Source organism: Cervus canadensis, chromosome 1 (genome assembly GCF_019320065.1).
Source record: "Cervus canadensis isolate Bull #8, Minnesota chromosome 1, ASM1932006v1, whole genome shotgun sequence".
Classification (NCBI taxonomy): Eukaryota; Metazoa; Chordata; class Mammalia; order Artiodactyla; family Cervidae; genus Cervus; species Cervus canadensis.
In genome coordinates, this window is record NC_057386.1 from 117,384,747 (window position 1) to 117,409,028 (window position 24,282).

The following is a 24,282-nucleotide window of genomic DNA, read 5'->3' on the forward strand; positions in this document are numbered from 1 at the left end:
ACCCACATGCTACAACTAAAGATGCTACATGCCACAACTAAGACCTGGCACAGACAAATATTTTTTTTTAAAAATTAAGGATACACTCTGGATGTCAGAGGACCATCTTGAATCTCAACAAGAATAATATATCTGGAATTAACTATTATAGCTGGCAGCAACCTTTGCTCTTCCTCAGAGCAGGGTGAACTGGTCATCTTGGTTTTAGCACTACAAGTCCTGCATCAGGAAACTCCTTCAGTACTGGGAAATGTGGGATGGCTGGTCACCCTACCTAGAAGTGTTGCATTTTCTATCCATCCTGCCTTTGATCCTCTCAGGAAAGATTTGGAATCCAATGAGGATTGACCTTGATGCATGCACAAGTATCTCTGATGGGGTCAACTGAGCTGATACATTGTAAAATGCTTTGCACAATGCTTGGAATATAGCATGTTCAACAAATGCTATTATTTAAGGGAGAGCCGAGAGGATATTCAGTTTTGACATCATCAAAGGAGGAATATGTGTTAGTGGGAAGGAAATGTTGAGTATTCTGTACTTGTTTGCCTTCATGACTTCTACTTATGAGAACTGTGAGGATTTCCCTGATGGTACAGTGGATAAGAATCTGCCTTGCAATGCCGGGGACATGAGTCCAATCCATAGTCTGGGAATGATCCCACATGCCTTGGGGCAACTAAAGCCCATGGGGCCTAACTGCTGAGTCTGTGCTGAAAAGTCTGGTCTCTGCAGCAAGAGAAGCCACAGCAATGAGAAACCCGAACAGCACAGAGAAGAGTAGCCTCCACTCACTGCAACTAGAGAATGCCTGTGTGCAGCGATGAAGACCCAGCACAACCACAATAAATAAATTAATTAAAAAACAAACAATATAATAAAACTGTGATAGCAGAGCAGCTGTGGAAGCAACTAGGAAGGATGTGAGTGAAAGTCACAGCCAAAGCTGGACGGATGCAGTTAGAACCATGTAACCAGGCCAGCGACAAGCTGGTAGCACCCGCTAGTAGAAGTCTGTTGGTCCAACTCAGGGCACTTACAGCGGGTTGGGAACTGCCAAGCTAGAAGAAAGCAAAAGATGTAAAGTAAGAGACATGAGAAGCATCAGCTTCAGGAAATGCCAGGTTCCTCTTGAGACAAATTTTTTTTGCAAAGAATTCCATCTCCAGGGGAAATACGACCAAAACAAACATTCCTAAGGCCCTCAAGACTCAGTTTCATGAATCGTGCCAGCATTAGGTGATAAAAGAGCCTGACCTCTCTCCCTGGCAGCCTAACCTGGTCTCCACTACCCACATTGTAACCATTCTTGGCCAGGGGTGTTGTTGACTTCCACTTCAGGCTAACTTCCTTCTAACTGGAATCTTCAGAGAAGTAGGAATCACTGCTGTCTAAAAGAACTGGAAAGAAGATCTACCTGGATTCTAGTCCTGGCTCTTTAAAAAGTATGGCCTTAGTTAGTCTGGATCTTAGACAAAGTGAATCGGGGATGGACTAAATTTTCTCTCCTGTCATTTCATGCCTGACTCTGTGACATCTTTTGGTAAGGAATGAGGGTGGGCGAGATAACACATCTTTTGTGAGCCACTTGAGAACAAGGGGCTGTATCTTTGTAGGCTTAGTAGATAAACACACTGTTGGTCAGTAACCATTTATGAGATTCGTGGAGGGGAATGGCTTGGAATTCAAAACACCCAGATTTGAATGCAATTATTGGTGGTACCGACTTTCAGTAACTGAGCAAATCTGGTTCAGAACGTCTTAGTATCTCTAGATGCAAAAAAGCTGGAGTGAGATTTACAACAACCTTACGCCTCTCCAGAATTAATGGTGATAAGCAAACCTATATTGTGCAGGTGAAAAGAAAGCTATGTGTTTTCAATATCTGGGGTTATCCCAGTTAACTGAAATTTGCTTCCTAGGCAGATGCTGGATAAATGTATATTGCTTGCCCCAATTTCAGACAAAAGACTACCCAGAATAGGCTGTGAATCTTTCATCCGCTTCACTTTTTGATGAGATTGTGCAGAAAGCTTTAGCGTAGGACAGTGATTCTCTCTGGCTAACACAGTAATCAAACAAGGCTTGCTGCTTCCCTCAGCAGAAACAAATCAATTTAAGAACCCACTTGGGAATTCACTGTTTCCTCTCTACAGACCAGGTTCAAGGCCGGTCTCATTCCAGCAGCTGAAATCAAGCAGAAATCCTTAGAGAACTGGGTCATAAAGCTACATTCATTTTCAGCTGATTAAAAAAATACAAAAGTACAACCCACATACCTAATGTGCTCTTTTAAAAATGTTTCCTTTATTCCTTGGTTAGTAAAAAATTAATTCATACTATTGCTCATCATTTTCTTGAAAAAAAAAAGTACATCAAGATGATTGAGTTAAATATATTTAACCATTTAGAATTATAAATTAAGTCATTTCCTTCCCCCACTTACTCAGGATATTAGTGAGATCCCTAGGTTAGCACTCCGGAGGTCATTCTGGTTTACATATTTCCTGGGCTCTTCTGCCTAATGAGATTTTTAAAAAGCAGTTTTCCTATCAAAAGAAGCTGCAAGTCCATCTTATGGGGCAAATCTCATCAACCTGAAGATTTTAACTCCTGAGCTCTGAAACCTGCTGGGTTCAGAGATGGTCCTGCAGAGAGATGTTGCTTTGCCGCCCTCTGCAGACTACAGTTGGTAAGCCTCAATCAGATGGAGGAAGTCGGGATGAATCCTTAGGGATCTGAAAAGAAATGAAACAAGTTAATGCCAAAATAAGCCCACAGTGGGGAGGAGGAAATGGCTGTGTATATCAGTCCCCCATTCAAAAAAACATAGAATTTAGGGCATGTCACCTCTGTAAGGTGAAAACAGGATGTAGAAAAAACACTGTACTGCTTGATTCAACTTTTGTAAGAAAAGATCTAGATTCAGTTACACCAGAATGTTAAATTTTGGTTATCTTGGTGGTGAGATTATGGGTAATTTGTATGAAAATCCTTTTTACTTATCTGTATCACCTGCACTTTCCATAATAAATATGTTTTATTCTAGTCATAAGACACTAGTTAAAAGTGATTGTGGGCTTCCCTGGTGGGTCAGATGGTAAAGAATCTACCTGCAATGTGAGATGCCTGGGCTCGATCTCTGGATCGGGAAGATCCCTTGGAGAAGGGAGTGGCTGCCCATTCTAGTATTCTTGCCTGGGGCATTCCATGGACAGAGGAGCCTGATGGGCTACAGTCCATGGGATCACAAAGAGTTGGACACAACGAATGACTAACACTTTCAACAGTGATTGTGCCAAGGGGACTTCTCGGGGGCTAGCAGTGTTTTGTTCCTTGATCCTGATGCTCTACATCTTCATTAAAATAGTTTTTAAAAAGTAGTTGTAGAAACTCTCACACATTGCTGGTGGGGAAGCAGCCACTTGAGAAAACACTTTGGTAGTTTCTTACTATCAAAGAACTAAAAACTAAAGAGATTCTTATCATCTGATCCAGCAATCTCACTCCTTGGTACTTGCCCAAATGAGATGAAAACTTACGTCCACAGAAAACCTCCATTTTATTCATAATTGCCAAAAAGTTGGAAGCAACCAAGTTTCCTTCAGTAAATAAACAACAAATACCGTGTAAACAGGGGGGAAGGAATGTATGGGAACCTCCTGTACTTTCTACTCAATTCTGCCATGAACCTCAAAAAATAAAATCTGTTTTTTAAAAAAGTGGCTGTACTCCTCTGGGAATATATTAAAAACTATTGAATTGGATGCAGTAAATGAGTGAACTGTATGATATATGAATTATTTCTCAAAGCTGGAAAAAAACTGTTTTTAAGTGGTTGTACTCATAGGCGAATATAGGCATAAAGTACTGACACCTGCTACAATATGGGTGACTCTTGAAAACATTATACTAAGAGGAGACGACAGACACAAAAGTGTCTACTGTATGAAATGTCCAGGACAGGCAAAAACAAGATTAGTTGTTGTCAGGACCGGGAGGTGGGAAATGGGGAATCATTGCTAATGGGTACAAGTTTTCTTTCTGGGATGGTGAGAATATTCTAGAAGTAGTGGTGATTCATGTGTAAACTTTGTGAGTATACTAAGAACACATTAATTATATACTTTTAAAGTATACTTTTAAAGGATGAACTTTATGGTGTGGGAATCATATCTCAATAAAGCTGTTATTTTTGGTAATGGGGGAAAAAGGCAATGGCAGATTTTGAAACATTGTCTTAAATAGCTATGTGCCTAGAATTCAAAAATCATAGTCTTTCCAACAATATCGCTTAATGTACATCAAAAAATTAAGAATGGTTTCATTTAAGAAACCATTTCACTTAAGTTTTGTTGTTGTTGTTGTTCACTTAAGTTTAAACCATTTCACTTAACCATTAAGAAACCATTTCACTTAAGTTTCAGTTAAGAATGGCCATACCAAGACTTCCTTGTTGGTTCAGTGGTTAAGAATCTGTCTACCAATACAGGGAACAGGGGTTCAATCCCTGGTCCTGGAAGATTCCACGTGGTGAAGGGCATCTAAGCCTGTGCCACAACTAGTGAACCCCTCCTGCCTAGAGGTAACAAGAGAACACAACACAATGAGAAGCCCTTGCACCCCAATGAAGAGCAGCCCCCGCTGGCCACAACCCAGAGAAAGCCCCTGCAGCACAGCTAAAAATAAATAATAATTAAAAATGGCCATCGTTTTTTTTTGACCACGTCCCTCAGCATGTGGGATCTTAGTTCCCTGATCAGGTATGGAACCATGCCCCCTGCAGTGGAAGCGTGGTATTGGACTTGAGTGGGAACTGGAATCTAGTATCTAAAGTTTTTTACCCTTAGCAGCAGAATTCAAGTGAAAGCCCCAGTTTCCAGCTCCAGAACATCAGGCTGTGGTCAGCGTGGGTCTATTAAAGGCAGCAACTCTCCACAACGAGAATCCAGTTTCAGAGATGCCAAGTCATCGGACCGCGTGGGCCCAATATTCAGTATCGCGATGGGCAGCTTCTTCTCCCGGGCAGTGAGGATGAACCTGTAACCCGAGTACACCTGTCGGGGCAGAAGAGGCAGGTAAGAGCTCTCTAGATGCAGAAAGAGCTAGACCCAATAGCGAGCCCCTGCAGGGCTCCCGAGGCGGCTCAGTAGTAAAGAATCTGCCTGCCAATTCAGGAGACACGGGCTTGATCCCCAGGAGAAGGGAATGGCAACCAATTCCAATATACTTGCCTGGGAAATGCCAGGCAGAGAGGAGCCTGGTGGGCTACAGTCCACGGGGTCAGAAGGAATCAGACACGACTTAGTGACTAAACCACAACCAGTACCACCACCGCCAGGGCCCCCCAGCCTGCAGTTACTTGTAACAACAAGCCAGTTACCTGCAAGGAAGATCCCACCACCAGGAGGGAGTCGGCTTCTTTCACCCTCTTGTGCACAAAATCAACCATGTCAAGCTTCACTGTGTCTCCGAAGAAGACAACATCTGGTTTCAGGGGGCCCCCACATTGAGAGCAGGACGGGACCCGGAAGCTCTGTACCTCCTCCTCGGTGAGAAAGACATCGCCGTCGGGAGCCAGGCCGTGGGCCTCGGCACTCCAGGTGGGGTTGAGGACTTGGAACCGCTCCTGCAGCGCCCCTCGGGGAGTCTGCTCCCCACAGTCCAAGCAGAGGACCCTGAAACCACAGAGGAGGCCGACTGTCCTGGGGGAGGCACAAAGCTGCCAGAGACCTTTCATCCCAGCCATCTCCAGCTCCTCCATCACGATGGCTTTCTCTCCCTGACACCCACCGTTTCCCCCCGTTTTATTCATACCTTGTCATGACCTCTTTAGCTACCACCTTCCTTCCAGTGCCTGCCAGCCTTCTAAGAACAACATGCATTTGTTTCCTCACCACCCACTCCCTGCTTAAATCTGCTGCAGCTCACTTTTATCCTTAACACGACTGCAAAGACTTTACCAGATAATTTCGTTAGTCCCGAAACCAGGGTTTTCCACCCCGCTCCATCTTCTGCTCTAATCATTTGCTGTAATTATCGCTGCCCACAAAAACACTTTCCCAGGAGTTCCCTGGTGGCCTAGTGGTTAGGATTCCAGGCTTTCACTGCCAGGTCCCAGATTTGTATTAAAATATTTAAGAAAAAAAAAAAATTTAAGAAGATGGGACTTCCCTGGCGATCCAATGGTTAAAACCACCCGCTCCCAATGCAAGGGTCACAGGTTTGATCCCTGGTTGGGGAGTTAAGATCTGCATGCCACACAGTGAGGCCAAAAAAAAAAAAAAAAATTAAGAGATGGAGAGAAAGGATAAAGTAGACTTGATAAAACTCTTTGAACCTGGGTGATAGTATGTGGGAGTCCACTATACGACTCTACTTCTGTGGATTTTTGAAATTTTCATCACAGAAAAAACTTAATGAACCCATAGCCATCCCCAGCTCATTCCGACACCACCTTAGTCTGAGTGCTTCTGGCTGGCCTCTCTGAGCCACTCTTCCTAATCCTGTCCAGCCTTCCGCAAATGCTATTTTTATCATATTGCTTTCTTGCTCAGAAACCACCAACAGCCCCCTTTGGTCTCTCACAACAGACCCAAATCAGCACTGTGTGATTATCAAATGCATCCAGGATTTGGGTTTAGCCTTCCCAGACAAGCTGATTTCATACTAGTCTCCAAGGAGACCACTCCACACTCTACAAAAGTCCCCTTCATAGGGAAAGCCCTCTTTCCCCTCCTTTGTCAAGTCAAACCTGAGCTATTCTCCAGCCCCACCTCACCTATAAAAGCTTTCTTGATTATTCCAGTCTTCACTGTTTCTCTGAACCTATAAAACATGTCTATCAAGGACCACATAAAATAACAGTCATGGGTGGAGTTGTTTGTCATTAAACCTGGTATTTTCGGGTCCCCCCAACAAACAGATTACCAAATTCTCACATATTATATTTTGGTATTATTATATATATATATATAAAATACATTATATATAGAATACATTTTATATATATATAATGCAGACCACATTTTATATTTTGGTTTTGACCCCTCCACACCAGCAAGTAGCACACCGGTACACACCACATGTTGCAGGCACCCAATAAAGAGTTTACAAATGGTGCACTGATTTCAGTTCGCAGAGAACTGTGTCCCAGGCTTAAAGATAAGGAAATGAGCTCCAATTAGCTACAAGTTACGACCAGGGCTACATATGTTCATTTCATCAGTCTTTATTGGGTCCTGGCTATCCTGTGATCTATGTGTCTAGGCACTGGAGACCCAGCCGTTTGTAGCACATGCTGTTGGTGGTCTGCTCACAGTTCCCTGGGAACACTCAGAGGCCACCTGCATACAGATCTCTTATAAGTGGCTTCCTAATTCTCTGGCCATAGAAGCTTTCCTGCAGGAGCCGAGTCAGTGTTAAGGAGTTAATTCTCCCAAAATCCCCCTCCACCAATGAAGGACTGGAGATGATGGATAAGTGCCCCAGGTCCCTTGATTTTCAGTGAGATGATTCTGAAACTGCTGTACAGTCAGAGGGCCCCTGACAGGCTTGAGCCTCAGCTGCCCCAAGCAGTAACCCATTCATTAGTATAACCTTTCCCGAGCTCTCCTATCTTCCCTGTTTCAAGTCCCATTCCCTCACTGAATTTGCTAGGATCAACTCCAGAGTAAACAACTTCCTCCCGAATCATGTCCTCATGGTCCTAGGAAGACAGCAGTGATCAGGACGGCCAGGGTCCCTGCTGTGACGGAGCAGGTGTTTCTGCATTCACTGTTTTAGGTCTTTCCGTACCTGTGCATGCATCCGTGCAGTTCTGTTAGGCGCTGACTCCCCGCCTTGGTATGCAAGGCATCCACGTTTTGGGTCACCAACCAGTGCAGCTTTCCCAGTCTCTCCCAGTTGCTCAGAGCCCAATGTGCAGGGTTAGGCTGGTGGGAGGAGAACTGAGGCCAGCCCACAAAGTTTCTAGCCCAGTACCGCTGGCGGACGGGAGCGCTCCGTACAAAATCCCCATGCTGGATAGGCCTCCGGTCTGTGCGGGCATAAAGTCCCACCTTTTCTGACCTGTAGTCTGGGATCCCTGACTCGGTGGAGATTCCTGCCCCAGTCATTACTAGGAGTCTCTTGGAAAGGGTGATGAAGCGTTGTAGCTCTTTGACCTTCTCAGGGTCCAGAGGAGGACTTGGTGGCACAAATAATCCAGTGGATCCGAGTGAGCACTGCTGGCTGAAGTCTGCCCTCCAGCGAACTTTTGTTGTCCTTTTGAAAGTTAACCCAAAGCTCATCCTCATGCTAGAGAGAAAAAAAACATCACAGGAGAAAATGGTTTTTTTTTTTGTTAATTACTTGTTTTTTATCTATTGTTGTTTTTTTTTTGCCACACGGTGCATCCCATAGGATGCAGGGAACTTCCCTGAGACCAGGGATCCAACTGGTGCCCCTGCACTGGAAGCTCAGGGTCTTAACCACTAGACCACCAGGGAAGTTCAGAAACGGGGTTTGAAAAATCAAGATAACCAAGAGAAGGGGGGTGGGGCGAGATGGGAGAGAGGATCAAGAGGTACAAACTATTATCTATAAAATAAATAAGCTACAAGGATATATAATACAACACGAATATAGCCAATATTTTATAATAACTGCAAATGGAATATAACCTTTAAACATTATGAATCACTATGTTGTACACCTGAAACTTTCAACTTTCCTAAATGTAGGAAAAAAAATGTTTTTCTAAATATTTATTTGGCAGCACCAGGTCTTAGTTGTAGCACATGGGATCATTCAGTTGGGGCATGTGGGATCTAGTTCCCTGACTAGGAATCGAACCTGGGTCCCCTGCATTGGGAACACAGAGTTTTAGCCACTAGACCACCAGGGAAGTCCCTAAAATTTTTAATTTAATTAAAAAACACACAAAACAGATGAGCAAATAATCAATAGGTAGAGTATATAAATAGCACAAGATTAACCAAGAGTTGTTCATTGTTGAAGATTTGTGATAGATCCACGGATGGGGATTCATTACATTACCTATCTCCACAATAACAAATAAATTTTTTAACAGTAATTTCTTAGAGGAATGTTTGGATTGCAGATGCCCTAGTGTGCCCTTGACAGTGCAAGTACAGAAATGCCAAAATCCATGAAAATGCCAAAAGCCATGTAAAATGTTTATACCCATATTTTATAAACTTAAGGGATATGATCAGAAAAATCATAAAGGACTTCCTTGGTGGTCCAGTGGTAAAGACTCCCCATTTTTAACGCAGGGAAACTGCAACAACTACTCCCCATTAAACAGCAACATTCTGAGCCCACAGGCTCTGGAGCTCAAGTGTCACATGGCAAGGAAGATCCCACGTGACACAACTAAGACCCAACACAGCCAAGTAAATAATTTTTTTTAATGAGAAGAAAGAAGAATGGAGAAGTTTGAAAAGAAGCTAAAATATGGAATATTTTGCCTTAACGGTAGACAAAATTCTAATATCTAGATGATATTAGCAATCATATAGTATTTGGAGAAAACATATTTGAAATAAATAGACATAGTGAACAAGGACAGGTAACTTAAAACATACCTCCCTCATGTTGCCCTTGACCTAGACAAAAATGACAGCAAGAGCATATGATTATCAACAGTACAGCAGTAAACAAGGGTTAAGCTTAGCCTAAACTTACATAGACAAACCTTAACTCTAGGCAAGAAACTAAAAGCAAAGCTTGGTAAATAAATAAATCCTTATTTAGTGCCCTTCCCCAGGGGTTCTTCCTGATCCAGGGAAGCCCAAACCCAGGTGGCGTTAGTGGTAAAGAACCCGCCTGAAAAAAAAAAAAAAAAAAAAGAACCCGCCTGCCAATGCAGGAGACCCAAGAGAAGCAGGTTCAATCTCTGGGTCGGGAAGATGTCCTGGAAAAGGAAATGGCAACCCACTCCAGTATTCTTGGCTGGGAAATCCATTGTCAGAGGAGGCTAGAGGGCTACAGTCCAGGGGGTCACAAAGAGTCGGACATGACTGAGCGACTAAACAACAACAATCTTGTACACAAAATAAAATGTATAGTTTTATTTCATGATAGCCCAAGCCTATCTTGTCTTCCTGGTCTCCTAAGAGCCATAGCTCGCCTATGCTCTGACCATCAGATGGGAATTAACTATGACAAATCTGCCAAGGCTTTCTGCAGCCAAGGGAAACTGTATATTTTGGTTTCCTAAAAAAAAAAAGAAAAAGCAAAAAAAGAGGAGGGGGCCTCTGAAAAATAAAATCTATTTTAAAAAGGAGGGAGGTAAAATGATAAAGCAGAATTCTAAAATAATATAAGAACTATTCTGTCTCTCCCAGTAACTCCTGGCTGGTCAGAACGGAATTTTTTATAAATTTCAAAAAGTGAGTGGTTGGGACTTGCCTGGCAGTCTAGTGGTTAAAAATCTGCCTTCCAATGCAGATGATGTGGGTTTGATCCCTGGTCCGGGAACTAAAGTAGTATTCCCTGGGTTTGATCCCTGGATCAGGAAGATCCCCTAGGGAAAAAAATGGCAACCCTCTCCAGTATTCTTGCCTGGGAAATCCCCTGGAGAGAGAAGCCTGGTGGGCTACAATGCATGGGGTCACAAAAAATTGGACACGACTGAGTGACTAACACTTTCAACACTTTCCGGGAACTGAGATCCCACGTGCCGCAACAAAGACCCGACACAGACAAAAATAAAAAAATATTTAAGTCCTTTAATAGCTCATTGTTAACCTACCTATGACTCCATCTAAAGACGTCTCTATCAGAGGAACACATTTATATTTTTAGTTAAACCATCCCTCAGGGGACTGTGTGTCCCAAAAACCTACATCCCACTTTATAAATTAAAATTATCTTATTTCTTCATAAACTAAAGAGGCATATTTGAGTTCCAGTTTAGTTGATGAAACTGTTGTTCAGACTTTTCAGGATTTTATTAATGTAGTTAAGCACTCATCGACCTTTTATTTTATTTCCCCCATATTCTATTAATTTACCCTCAATTGCAAATACAGATGCTTGGACACAGTGAAGAGTCATGAGACATGACAAGACAGTCTTCCTCAGCTTTTCTAGCTGTAAAAAAACAAGGCCTTGACCTAGATTTTGATAAAATGTAGACATTCTCCAGTGACACTCACCCCATAGGTAAACATTATTTTATACTGGGCTTTCCAGATCTGGGATCAGGACTCTTGACTTTCCCAAAGCAACTCGTGAACAAATACAGGATCCCGATTCCTGAGACCAAAGGGCCCGGGAAACCCCGTTGAAAACATGCTCTACTGGAACAACTGCTCTCTCCCAGATCCCACCAAAGGGCAAAGAAGAAAAATGGAATCCACAATTTCTAGAAACCTGCAGCCCGCACAGAACACACTTACCTTCCACAGCTTAAGGGACACTTTACGCCCAACAGGGACAGAACGGCTATATTTGCATTTTGGGAAATGTAGTTCATGAAGCCGAAATGATGCAAGAAGAACTACAAATCCCACAGTCCTCTGGGCTTCACAGTTGTGGGACCCAGGTTGTCCAGTAAGGCCCCCTGTTGGCCTTCTCTGGTCAGAGGTTTCAAACCCACGTATGTGTTGTGCAGCTGTTTCCTAAGCCATTGCGTTTTTGAGAGAGAAGCGGTTAGTTTAGATGCCAGTGTCCTGAGTTCAAAATAGTACATCCAAGGACTTCCCTGATGATCCAGTGGCTGAGACTCAGCGCTCCCAAAGCAGGGGGCCCCAGTCGATCCATGGTCAGGGAACTAAATCACGCATGCCTCTCGTGCCACAGTGAAGAACCAGCACAGCCAGATAAATATTTTTTAAAAATAGTAAAAATAAATAAATAAAAATAAAAAATAGTACATCCTGTCAACTATAAATTGGTACTTGCAAATTTGTAATTGCAAAGAGCTGCAAAGAGCATTTGCCAGTGACTGAACAAAAACAAGGAGATTGAATCCTGTGCTGCTGCAGCTGTTGACCTTGAACACCCCCTAAGGGAGTTCAGGGTGGAGTGAGGCACTCCGTGCTCCAGGGAGTCTGGTGGGACAGGTCTTTAGGAACTGATTTCATGATCCCAATTTTTGCCATCTCTTCCTATCTAGAAAATCACTAAATCCCTTCATGGTGACATCACTAACAGAGCACCTTTTGTAAAGTAAGCACTTGATTACATTAAGCTCCCCTTTCACCAGAACCTTATATATTGACCTTCCCTCACTGCCTCTCTGGAGCAGTCTCTCAGAGCTACCTGAGGTGCTGTCCCCCAGGCTGCAGTCCTCATTTTACCCCAAATAAAACTTAACTCGCAACTCCCACGTTGTGCATCTTTTTTAGTTGACAATCCAAATGGGAATTCACTCTCTCATTAGAAGCTTCAGTGATGGATCTAGGTTTCACTCATCCTCAACTTCAGTGTTTGCGATCTTTCCCACGCATTGAAACGGAATCAGGTTCCACCATGCAGTGAGTTGTGAAGAAATTCATTCACAAATGTCTGGAAAACTGATTACAGTTGAAAGGAACAATTAAAGTGAAATATAACATACAGGGACTAATATGATTACACATGTGGCTTCTCCAATTTTATTTCTCATCTTGTGTTTTTATTAAATTAACCAACACAATGCCTGAGTCTTATTTCCAAAAATTCTGATTTAACTGGTCTGGGGAGACACTTGGGCACCAAGTTGTTTTACAAACTTCACAGTTGTTTCTAATATGCAGCCAGTGAGAACCACTGATCTGTAGCATTGCCTGAATAAGACATCAATTTGTGCTTTAGAACACATCAAAAGAGCTAGCACTGACCTTGAAGACCACTCTAAGGAACCACTTCCCCCATTTTAAAATGAAATGAGGGGAATTCTCTGATGGTCCAGTGGTTAAGACTCAGAGTTTTCATTGCTGACGGTGCATGTTCAATCCCTGGTCAGGGAACTAAGATCCCTCAAGCCACCGGACACCGCCAAACGAAACAAAACAAAAACAACAAAAAACCTGAGGCCCGGAGAAGTAATATGAAAGCTGGAGTCAGAGTTTACTCTCATTGAATGCATAGAGGTAAGTATTGGTAAAGTAAGTTCAGTAGTTTTGAAGCGGGGGCTAGATGCCCCCCCACTCACCCACAAGGAAAGTAATTTGAGTTTATTTCCTGTAGACAGAAACTCCAAAATATCACTAGCAGTACAACCAAGAGAGGAGGCTGGCCCCTGCCCAGATAAAAATAAGAGACCACATATTTCTCATCCTTCAAGTCAGGGAAACCTTGACTTCCAGACCAGAAAACTCTTTGGAGGTCAAAAGATGAATTATGCTAAATTTACCCAAAAGCATTTTTGGTGAAATCCATCCTGACAGAGATTCATGCGCACACACTGGAGGATACTAAGAGGCACTGAATAGGGACTCAGAATCAGGCAAATTGAAATGACTGGCCAAAGGAAACCCAGAAGAAATGCCCCATATAAGTGATTCAAACTACCATGAGGTTGCAACTCTGAGTCCGCCTGTGTGTCTATCTAGATGTACTGTACTCCTTTTCCTCCTAACAAACATTTTACTTGTCTTACTACTTTTCGTCTTTGTGGGAGTTCTTTTTTTGCAAAGCCAGGGCCTTGTTACTCATCACTGGTCTAGTAGTTAGGATTCAGCTATCTCTCTGCAAGACCCGACCTCAATCTCAGGCTGGGAACTGAAGCCCTGATTCAAGCCTCTGCAGGCCGAGGCTACCAGAGATCACTTTGGAAGCAGTACCTCCAGTCACACCTCAAATAGGTCCCTGGGCTGGGAGAATCACCTGACGTGAATATTTTGTGCCTTAGTTAACCTGACCACCCTGGCTGAAAGTGAGTAAAAGTCGTTCAGTCACGTCCGACTCTGCCACCCCATGAATAACCAGTCCATGAAATTCTTCAGGCCAGAATACTGGAGTGGGAAGCTGTTCCCTTCTCCAAGGGATCTTCCCAACCCAGGGATCAAACCCAGGTCTCCCGCACTGCAGGTAGATTCTTTACCAGCTGAGACACACGGAAGCCACAGGAAACCCTGGCTGAACAACAACAACAAAAAAGGATCAAAATGTAGACTGGAAACTAAGGCAAAAAATTATAATCCAGAATATTTTCTGCACAAATGAGTGTTTGATAAAAACCTATGGAAATGTCAAAACATGACATTACCCCAATCTCAGGCCAATATTATCATGGAAAACTTCACAACCACATTATTTCCCCAATTTTCCAAGGAGAATAAGCATAATTAAGAGACTGGCCAGGAACACAAGATTATTGTGCCTTTAGACCCCAAAGAATCTCATGTTCTGGGGAGAAGTTAGCTGAGTTTTCCAGCTTTCTTAGTGCTGGGAAGTCATCCGTGGAGGATGAAGTCATCCAAGACAGCTGGTGAAATACAATTTCCCTTGGTAGCTACTGACAGGGTGTAATGAGCCACCCAATCAAGACATTCTCAAGAGCTGAGAAGTTCCTTGGATGATGCTAGTCTTTTCATTTCTCACAAATCCACTGCACCAAGCATTAATGACAAAGTCCTCTAAGTTAATCACACTGTTAGTCTTTTATTTTTCTCTCTGCTGTTTTTTCCTACCCTGGCTGTGGGGGGCGGAGGGGAGGGGGGAGTTAACTAGACATCAGCATCAAACAGGCCTTCTTTAGAAAAAATTTTGGCTGCAGTGGGTCTTTGCTGCTGTGCACTGGCTTTCTCTAGTTGCAGAGACTGGGGGCTACTCTGTAGTTGAGGTGCACAGGCTTCTGGCTGCGGTGGCTTCCCTTGTTGAGGAGCCGGGAATCTACAGCATGGGCTCAGTAGTGTCACATGAGTTTAGTTACCCTGCAGCATGTGGGATCTTCCCCAACCAGGGATGGAACATGTGTCCCCTGCATTGGTAGGTACATTCTTAACCACTGGACCACCAGGAAAATCCCCAAACAGGCCTTTTTATGTCATTTTTACATCTAGTTGATGACTACATAAATATTCAGTAAGCAATACATTGAACATTTCGTGTTTGAAGTTTTTCATAGTGAAATGTTGGGGGAAATACAATCTTCTCAGACACTATCGTTTTCATCTTAGTGAGTAGCAAAAACCAAAACTCTTGGAAAATATAGTTCAGAGCTGAAACAAGTCCAGATAAAGGTTTCTAGTAGCCTTCCACTTGCCAAGGCAATGAGAGTGATAGTTACTTCAAACTCACGAACAGGTGGGCATTTCTGTGGAAATAACCTCTCTCCACTGAATTAAGATGTCCTGTCCAGAGAAAATCTTTTCAGATTAAATATTAAATTACCATATGATTCAGAAATTCCACTTCTAGATATATACACAAAATAATTGAAATAATAACTTAAACTGATATTTGTATGCCAAGAGACATTATTCACAATGGAAGGAAGAAACCTCCTGTCAAAGAATAAATGGATAACAAAATTCCATACAGTAGAATATTAGCCATAGAAAGGAATGAAATTCTGAAATATACTACAACATGGATGAACCTTAAAAACATGCTCTGAGATAAGGTAGATACAAAAGGTCAAATAATTGTGTGATTCCCTTATATGAAGTACTTGTGGTTTTCTCGCTAAGTTGTGTCCAACTCTTGTGACCCCATGGACTGTGGCTTGCTAGGCTCCTCTGTCCATGAGATTTTTAAGAGCTACTAAATTTATAGAGAGTGAAATAGGGGTTGCCAGGGGTTGTGGGAAGAGGAATGGGGAGTTAGTGTTTAATGGGAACAGTTTGGGATGATGAAAAAATTCTGGAGGTGTGCAGTGGTGATGGTTGCTACCGAACTGTACATTTAAAAATGGTCCAAATGGCAAATTTTATGCTATGCACACTTTGCTACAATTAAAAACAACAATAATAATGATAACCAACACTTTTTCAGAGGATAGTCACACCGTGGATTAGAAGCCAAGTGAGCAGCTCTCAACAGAGCACATTTCTTTTCCTCCCCAATTCGTAGTCTTGAGTTAAGGTTATTAGCATGTTCCCTCCCACAATGCTTTGCTTCATTTTTCACTAAAAACTAAGCGAAATCAAGCAATTGAATCAGCTTATATCTTTCCGAGAGCTATTTATATGGTTGTCTAATTTTTATTCATTCAATAATTAAGGATTTTGCCATGAGACACAAACTCACCTTTCTGAAATAGGAACCTTGCTTATTGGGAACGATGAGAAGGGGCGTTACTCGTTAGCTTTGCGCAGTGGCAGTATCGTAGCCAATGAGGTTTATCCGAGGCGCGATTATTGCTAATTGAAAACTTTTCCCAATACCCCGCCGTGACGACTTGAAATATAGTCGGCATTGGCAATTTTTGACAGTCTCTACGGAGACTGAATAAAGCGGTTTTAAAAGAAAGTACTACTTCAGCGGTGAGATAAAGGTGTTTGTGATGAGAATAGGGGAAGGTCTCACTGGTCATAACCTTTTATCTGTGGGGTTTTAAGTTTTGGACATATTTTAAGTATAAGTAGTTAGTGAAGATTACTTGATCAAACCTGTTAGGTAAACCCAGTTTTTCTATTTGTGCTGTCTTATTTTTATACTAATAGTTGAGGTTTTTATTTCGGGTTATAAAGTGCTTTTTTCCTGGTCCCAGCACCCTCACCGATCCAATTAGGGTTATGGTTCCTCTTCGGTTTGCCCTCGCTTTTCCGGTCCTCCTGATGCCGTTTCCTCCACAGAGTACAAGTCTTAACCCGATTCGTCTCTGTGACGTCATGCTAATTTGCATAACATTCCCCAGCATCCCCAGCGAAAGCGCTCTTATTTCTAAAATAACAGTGTTCGACAAGAGATGGTCCAACTACAAGAAGCCCCCCGCGCGGATGGGCCTTAAATGTAACTGCCTGCAGGGAAACGCACTCAATCCCACGAACTCGCCGGTGGTCGCTCACCCTCAGTGTAAAGGGCGTTGTCAGCCGTGGGGGAAGCGGGTGCGTGCTCACGTCCTCCAGCTTTGCGCAGTGGCAGTATCGTAGCCAATGAGGTTTATCCGAGGCGCGATTATTGCTAATTGAAAACTTTTCCCAATACCCCGCCATGACGACTTGAAATATAGTCGGCATTGGCAATTTTTGACAGTCTCTACGGAGACTGAATCTTACTTGTATAAAAAAAAAGCTTAAAGTTTTCTTAATTACTACTAGGTTTATAAAGTGTTGTGTTCTTTTTGTGGCTAGCCTTAGCTTGAACCTTGTGTTCGTTATGTTAGGTCGGTTGATATCAGCCAACTATCTCATTTTCTGACGCTCTTTTCTCTCAATTTTATCTAGCATCAGAATATTTTCTAGTAAGTCGGTTCTTCATATCAGGTGGCCAACGTATTGGAGCTTCAGCGTCAATCCTTCAATGAACGTTCAGGACTGATTTGTTTTTTTGGGGTTGATTGGTTGAATCTCCTTGCTGTCTAAGGGACTCTCAAGAGTCTTTTCCAAAACCACAGTTTGAACGCATCAGCTTTCATATTGATGTGAAAACTCCTGAATTTTAGGTGGGTTTTAAGGGGAGTTTACGTCTCTTCGAGGTAAAGTATGCTTCACAAAGTTTGTTGGCTTCTGTTGCGGCGTTTTCTCATCTATTTCTAGTTACCGTGATTTAGGGGTACGTGTCTAACTCCAGTATTCTTACCTGGAAAAACCCATGGACAGTGGAGTCTGTCGGGCTAAAAGCCCACAAGGGTCGCAAAGAGTTGGACATGACTGAGCACGCATGCACCTTGTCACGCCTGGAGGTTTCCCACAGTACCACGCATGATTTGGGTTGTAATATTGTAGTTATGCCCTGGGAGCTCACAGTTGCCAAATGACCAATTCGGCTCCCATCACCATGACTCTTTTTTTTTTTTTTTAGTTGGAGGCTAATTACTTCACAACATTTCAGTGGGTTTTGTCATACACCATGACTCTTAAGAGGGTCACGGATGCGCAGAAGCAGACGGAGGTCTGAAAATTTTTCATGTTTCCTTTTAAAAGGACCAGGAGGTGCTCCAGCGGTTAAGACTCCATACTCCCAGTTCGGGCTTCCTTTGTAGCTCAGTCGGTAAAGAATCTGCCTGCAGTGCAGGAGATCTGGGTTCTATCCCTGGTTTGGGAAGATGCTCTGGAGAAGGAAATGGCAACCCACTCCAATATCCTTGCCTGGAAAATCTCATGGACAGAGGAGCCTGGTGGGTTGCAATCCATGGGGTCGCAAAGAGTCGGCCACGACTGAACTGATGGGTGCAGTCAAATAAATAAATACATGTATTTAAAGGAAAAAAAAAAAAAAAACGAAGAGGAGGGGAATGGGCACAGTAGACTTGTTCAGGTCCCACTATGGAGTCCGGGACAGAGCTGCTCTTGGAACCAAATCTCCTGACTCTTAATAAGATGCTGGTTTCTACTATAGTGGCTACCTCAAGTTTTGTCCTCTTAGGAAGCCAGGCTTGTCTATGGACAGAAGGCCTCAGGAGTCCTACCCCTGGCATGGCAGATCCTTGACCTGCTTAGGCCGCCACTTATGAATCATTCCTCTGGCCTCTAGCAAAAGGATGCCACTTCTAAGCAGGGAGATAGTGGGTGAGAATCCACTGGTTCAAAGCAGCAAAGCAGCACCAGGCGGGTGGGAGACGGGAGGGGTGGGATAGGGGTGGTGGTGAACGCCCGGGTGTCATCAGACCCATCTCTGCTCCAGAGTGCTGAGTCTTGAGACAGACCACAAATAAACATATGAACTAGATAATTACAGATTATTTCAATGTTATAAAGAAAATAAACAGGGACATGTGATGGAGTCATCCAGGAGACCAGCCAAGATCCAACAGCAACAACTATTGAGCACTTACTGTGTGTCAGACTCCATGTGAAGCGCTGACTTCATATCCCAGACTCCATACAAAGTGCTTAATATGCTTTATTTCACTTAATTCTCACATAAACCTTCTTGCTATTTCTTTTTCCTCTTTACAAGCAGCACTATTTAGGGATAATTGATAGTCAATAAACTGCACGTATTTGAAGCATACAATTTGATGAGTTTTGAAAACAGATCCACCCATGAAACCATTTATGCAAACCAGCTGGCGAACATATCCACAACTCCCCAAAGTTTCCTGGTGTTCCTTGGCTATCCATCCCTCCCCAGTATCTCTCTCCACTAGCCCCCTCCTGCTTCTGTCACTATAGATTAGTTTTCATTTTTTAGAATTTTATATAAACAGAATCTACAGTATGTGACTTTTTTTGAGACTGACTTTTTTTTTTAATAAAAAATATGTTCTTGCGGTCCATCCAGGTTGTTGCATGTATCACTGGTGCATTCTTTTCCCTTGCTGAATAGTTTTCCATTAATGGAAGTACCAGGGTTTGTTCAACCATTCACCTGTGAAAGGACACTGGGTTGTTCCCAGTATTTTGCTGTCACAAATAAAGCTGCTAAGAGTATTCCTGTACAAGCTTTTGTGTGAGCAAAAGTCTGTTTTGTTGGTTTTGGGCTGTGACGGGTCTTTGTTGCTGCACTAGGGGCTTTCCCTGGTTTTGGGAAGCGGAGGCTGCTCTTTGCTGTGTTGTGCGGCCGGCTCATTTTCAATGTCTTCTCTTAAGAAGCACAGGCTCCAGGGCACACAGGCTCAGTAGTGGCGGCTCTCAGGCTTAGTTGCTCTGCAGCCTGTGGAATCTTCCTGGACCAGGGATCAAACCCCAGTCCCCTGCCTTGGCAGGAGAATTTTTATCCACTGGACCATCTGGGAAGTCCCTGAGTATAAGTTGTTTTAAAATTCTCTGGGTTATATAGTCAGTTGCATGTTTAGTTTTTTAGAAGCTGCCAAATTATCTTCCAGAGTGGCTTTCATTTCCATGTTATTTTCCATCTCCAGTTCTTAAAAATCTCAGCAACGAGGGGGAAGGGATAGCAGTGACTCTGGGAAGGTCACAGCTGTATTTAAAATGGATAACCAACAAGGACCTATTGTATAGCCAAAAAAAAAAAAAACCCTCAGCAAGTCCCTCTGTCTTTTTTCTTTTCTTCATGACAGTGATTTTTTTTTTGAGTCCAAGACAGTTATCTAACTCTCACATTCCAGCTTCACTGATTGTGTTCCCCTTATTTCCTGTAACCAAGACCACAGCTTGATTTGATTCAGCAGGACCTCAGAGATGGCCTTGGGAACTTGGTATTACACCTGCCACTCTAATCAATGCTGAATTTAAATGCCAGGTAAGCAGTAACTGCTCTCTCTCTGTTGTAAACGTACACTTTCCCCAGTGTAGTCAGTAATCTGTTGAATGAACAATCCTTGACATAGGAACTGTTTGGTTCTAAAAAAGCCCTTTTCTTTCCACAACCATGCCTTTAAACCACTTTCTGACCAGTCATCAAAATATGGCTAAGTAAGATAAATTAACGTCACTTCTCTGGAACCCAGGGAAGGTTTGGTAAGACCAAGGAATACCCTGTGGTCCCAGGAAAGGGAAGAAGAGTCCCTAATTGACCCAAATGTATCAGAATTGATGGAAAGAGAGGGTTAGTGATAGCTGCCAAAGGGGCATCCCAAATGTGGGAACTACAAGAGGAGCCAACATGTGCTACCCAAAGACTGAAATTTCAAGGAGCTAAAAATATCCTTGATAGTGTGGTCTGAAAATGCACTCCAATCATTTCTTTTCACCTTAGTTGGGTGCCAAGATGGCTAACCTGGGTGTCAAAACAGGTCTGGAAGAGACAAAACAAGAATGCTCCCTCCCATGGCAAATTTTGTGTTGATTGGAAAGTCAGATGATGCTCTAGGAAACATGTGATTGTGTGTGTGTGTGTGTGTGTGTGTGTGTGATTTTCTTGTAATTCATAATAACAAGTAAGTAATGACTCATTTGTAAGCAATTACAAGAAAGAAAAGCATGGAAAAACCACCAAAAATATGAACAAAACATGCTGAAAAGCAACACCGTGGTTTCTTAAAAATATTTATTTTCGGTTGTGCTCGATCTTCATTGCTGCACTCAAACTTTCTCTACTTTCGGAGAGTGGGGACTACCCTCTAGGTGTGTGCGCAGACTTCTTACTGCGATGGATTCTCTTGCTGTGGAGCGCAGGCTCTAGGGCGTGAGGGCTGCCGTATCTGCTGCCCATGGGCTCAGTGGCTACAGCTTCCCAGCTCCAGAGCACAGGCTCAGTAGTTGCGGCCCACGGGCTTAGTTGCCCTGAGGCATGTGGGATCTTCCCGGACCAGGGATAGAACCAGTATCTCTTGGATTAACCACTGGACCACTAGGAAATCCCGTGTGTTTTATTTAAAGGTAAAATTCATGGAACATACATGTAATATCTTGCTCTCAGCTCTACTGGAATTTTTCTTTGGGTAGTTTGGGTTACAATGACTTTTTTTTTTAACTGAAGTAAAATTCACAGAACATAAAATGAACAAATTTTCTAGTGGATCCATTTGATTTTCACATAAGTTTCCGTTTCACTATCTAATTTTTATCTGGTAATTACTGCATGTTGGTATATCAAATCCAGATATTATATATATATATGTGTGTGTGTGTGTGTGTGTGTGTATATATATATATATATATATATATATATATACAGCAGTGACAGTCAACAATCACCATAATTCTACCTCCAGGATTAGAGGAAACAGCCACAGATAGGTGAGATTATTCCTCCAAATCGTTCTATTTATGTGCCAGCCTACTTATTAACCAACACTGGATTATACTCTACATTCAGTTCTGTGCATGTGTGCGCGCTCAGCAGCTTCAGTTGTGTCCAACTCTTTGTGACCTCATGGACTGTAGCCCACCAGACTCCTCTGTCCATGGGATTTTCCAGGCAAGAGTACTGGTGTGGGTTGCTGTGCCCTCCTCCAGGGGATCTTCCTGATCCAGTGATCAAACTTGCATCTTCTGCTTTGGAGACAGATTGAGCCACTGGGGAACCCCACATCCAGTTCTACTATTTCCTTTTTCTTTCTGCTAAACTGATAGATGGTGGACGTATTTTCCATGTCAGCTCATAGCTCCCCTCTCCCCATATAGATACATCCCACTTCAGCTCACCAGTCCCCTATGGATGGACATTTGGGTGGTTGCCAGTTTTTTTCCAATGATGAGCAAAGCTGTGATGAACATCCTTGAATGTACATCTTTGCCAACTCATGGGGGTATTTTGGGGGGAATTCTGCCTCCCAGTAAGCTATCTCTAGGGGAAATTCTGTAGGTGAGATTGCTTGCACAAAAGCCATTCATATTTTGCATTTTATTTGTTTATTTTTCTTAGAACTTATTTAGTAGTTCGTTCGTTCTTTCTTTCTTTTTTTTTTTTTTTTGCTGCGCTGGGTCTGCTACTGCCTGCGAGCTTCTCCTTGTGTTGCGTAGAATGTGGGATCTTAGTTCCACAAAAAGGGATGGAATCCTCCTCCCCTGCATTGGAAGGCAGATTCCTAACCACTGGACCACCAGGGCAATTCCCACATTTTGCATTTTAAGAGGAGCCCCCAAGTTGGGTTCCCCTAACACTATACCAATGTATCCTCCCACAAAGCCACATAGGAGAGCGTCTGGAGAATGTTCGATGTGTGTGTTTGGACATGTTCTGCAGCTTTCACAGGACTCCTCTGGGTTAGGGAGGGGAAGAAGGAGGAGGGTGAATTCATATCCAGTTCCAACACTTGTTTGTTCTCCTTTCCAGGCAGAAAGCAGGGAGAAGGGGCTGGGTTGGGTGAGGTAATCCTGACCCTCTCCCCTTCCACCATGTATGGAAATATGCTTGGAAACATCAGTTCCAGATGGAGCCAACCCCCACCCTACCCCCTCCACCCCTGTCGCCTGAGCCAGCCTGGACCTACTGGCTTCAGGGGACAGAAGGCTGGACTCAGAGGCATATTTCAGCAGCAAGAGGGTCCATAAGCCCTGAAACAATCTCCCCAGTGTTCAAGTCACTGCAGGCTGGCTGCAGGAATCACTGGCTTCTCTTGGTTAAAAATATCCCATGCCCGAGGGGCCCTCAGCGTCTGTCTCAGAAGGGAGCTGGCTCCCAGTTCATCGCTGGGGAAATGAACTGAGACCAACTGATTTTTTTTTTTTTCCAATGAAGCTTTGAAAACAGACTTTCTGGGTTCAAATCCTTGCTCCGGGGCTTCCCTGGTGGCTCAGTGGTAAAGAATCTGCCTGCCAATGTAGGAGGCATGGATTGATCTGGGTTTGATCCCTGGTCTAGGAAGATCCCACATGCCGCAGAGCAACTAAGCCCGGGGAACCAGAACTACTGAGTCTGTGCACTAGAGCCTGAGAGCCACAACTACTGAGCCCATGTGTCACAACTACAGAAGCCTGTGCTCTCTAGAGCTTGTGCTCCGCAACAAAAGAAGCGACCTCAGTGAGTACACTACAACTAGAGAGAAGCCCCGGCTCACCACAAGTAGAAAAAAGCTTGCACAACAACACTCAGCACAGCCAAAAACAAACAAATATATATAAAATATATAAATATAACAAATAAATATATATAGCAAATAAACAAATAAATATATATAAAATCCTTGCTCCACCATTCATTAGCTGCGTGACCTTAGGTTGCTTACTTAAGTTCTCTGTGCCTCAGCTTTCCTGGCTGAAAAAGGCCAGGAAAGTTCTCTGTGCCTCAGCTTTCCTGGCTGAAAAAGGCCACGTCTCTCTCAGAAGCCAGCAGGTCTCCACCCTGGCTGAGCATTTAAAATTTCATCTGGGGAACTTTTAACAAATCCTGGTGCCCAGGCTGCATTCTGGGTCAACTCAATCAGAATTTCTTTTTTCTTTTTTTTCAATCAGAATTTCTGAGTGTTAGTTCTGGGCCAAAAAAAAAAAAAAAAAAAATTTTTTTTTAAAAGCTTTCCAGATCATTCTGACATGCCAGTGCTGTAGAGATTTTGTGGGTGTTAAATGAGATCATATAGGGAAAAGGCTCTCTGTAGTGCCTGACATAGAGTTATGTAGTTTGGTGGGTGTTGTAGGATCAATTATCCAAGCCTGTGTGGTGGTCAGGGAAGGTTTCCTGGAGGAGGGGGTGGTTGAGCTGTGAAATGAGGGAAGAGAGAAGTTAACCAGGAGAAAGAGGGCAAGATGCATTTCAGCCAAGTTATCAGCAGGGGTCTGGAGCCAGGAGGATGTGACCTCTTGGGGGAATTGAAAGTCATTCCCTGTGACTGGAGCTGAGAAAGGAGAGTTGAGGAGAAGATACCTTGCACTGGGTCCTCTAATGAGGTCAGAG

General features: G+C 43.2%; 1 protein-coding gene and 2 non-coding genes across 5 annotated transcripts; 2 read left to right on the top strand and 1 right to left on the bottom strand.

The window, feature by feature from the left end:
- Positions 1–2,381: 2,381 nt before the first annotated feature.
- SIRT4 (sirtuin 4) lies at positions 2,382–16,748 on the bottom strand. 3 transcript variants are annotated; one of them, XM_043439065.1, is made up of 5 exons: positions 16,665–16,748; positions 7,798–8,300; positions 5,384–5,678; positions 4,845–5,057; positions 2,382–2,738 (listed from the first exon to the last, which is right to left on the bottom strand). In XM_043439065.1, exons 2-4 carry the CDS (start codon positions 8,295–8,297, stop codon positions 4,905–4,907), a joined length of 948 nt encoding a protein of 315 aa, XP_043295000.1. In that variant the 5' UTR covers positions 8,298–8,300; positions 16,665–16,748; the 3' UTR covers positions 2,382–2,738; positions 4,845–4,904. The 3 variants fall into 3 exon arrangements, with proteins under 3 accessions (XP_043295000.1, XP_043294993.1, XP_043295005.1); XM_043439058.1 differs by lacking the exon at positions 16,665–16,748 and adding an exon at positions 11,409–11,527 and having other exon boundaries at positions 7,798–8,298; XM_043439070.1 differs by lacking the exon at positions 16,665–16,748 and adding an exon at positions 9,591–9,610 and having other exon boundaries at positions 7,798–8,298.
- On the top strand, positions 16,245–16,385 carry LOC122424771. Its single transcript, XR_006264530.1, has one exon. It is a non-coding gene; the product is annotated as a U4 spliceosomal RNA (small nuclear RNA).
- Positions 16,749–17,007: 259 nt separating the features above from the next.
- Positions 17,008–17,148, top strand: LOC122424766. Its single transcript, XR_006264527.1, has one exon. It is a non-coding gene; the product is annotated as a U4 spliceosomal RNA (small nuclear RNA).
- The last annotated feature ends 7,134 nt before the right edge of the window (positions 17,149–24,282 follow it).

What these genes read in the sequence shown, in the direction of transcription:
- SIRT4 (XM_043439058.1), bottom strand. Translation starts at nt 11,485, where the DNA reads ATGAACTACATTTCCCAAAATGCAAATATAGCCGTTCTGTCCCTGTTG. An exon ending in CTGCACGGATGCATGCACAG is followed by an intron (nt 5,679 to 7,797) that starts GTACGGAAAGAC and finishes CTGTGGTTTCAG; the next exon opens with GGTCCTCTGCTTGGACTGTG. An exon ending in TGGTGGGATCTTCCTTGCAG is followed by an intron (nt 5,058 to 5,383) that starts GTAACTGGCTTG and finishes CTGCCCCGACAG; the next exon opens with GTGTACTCGGGTTACAGGTT.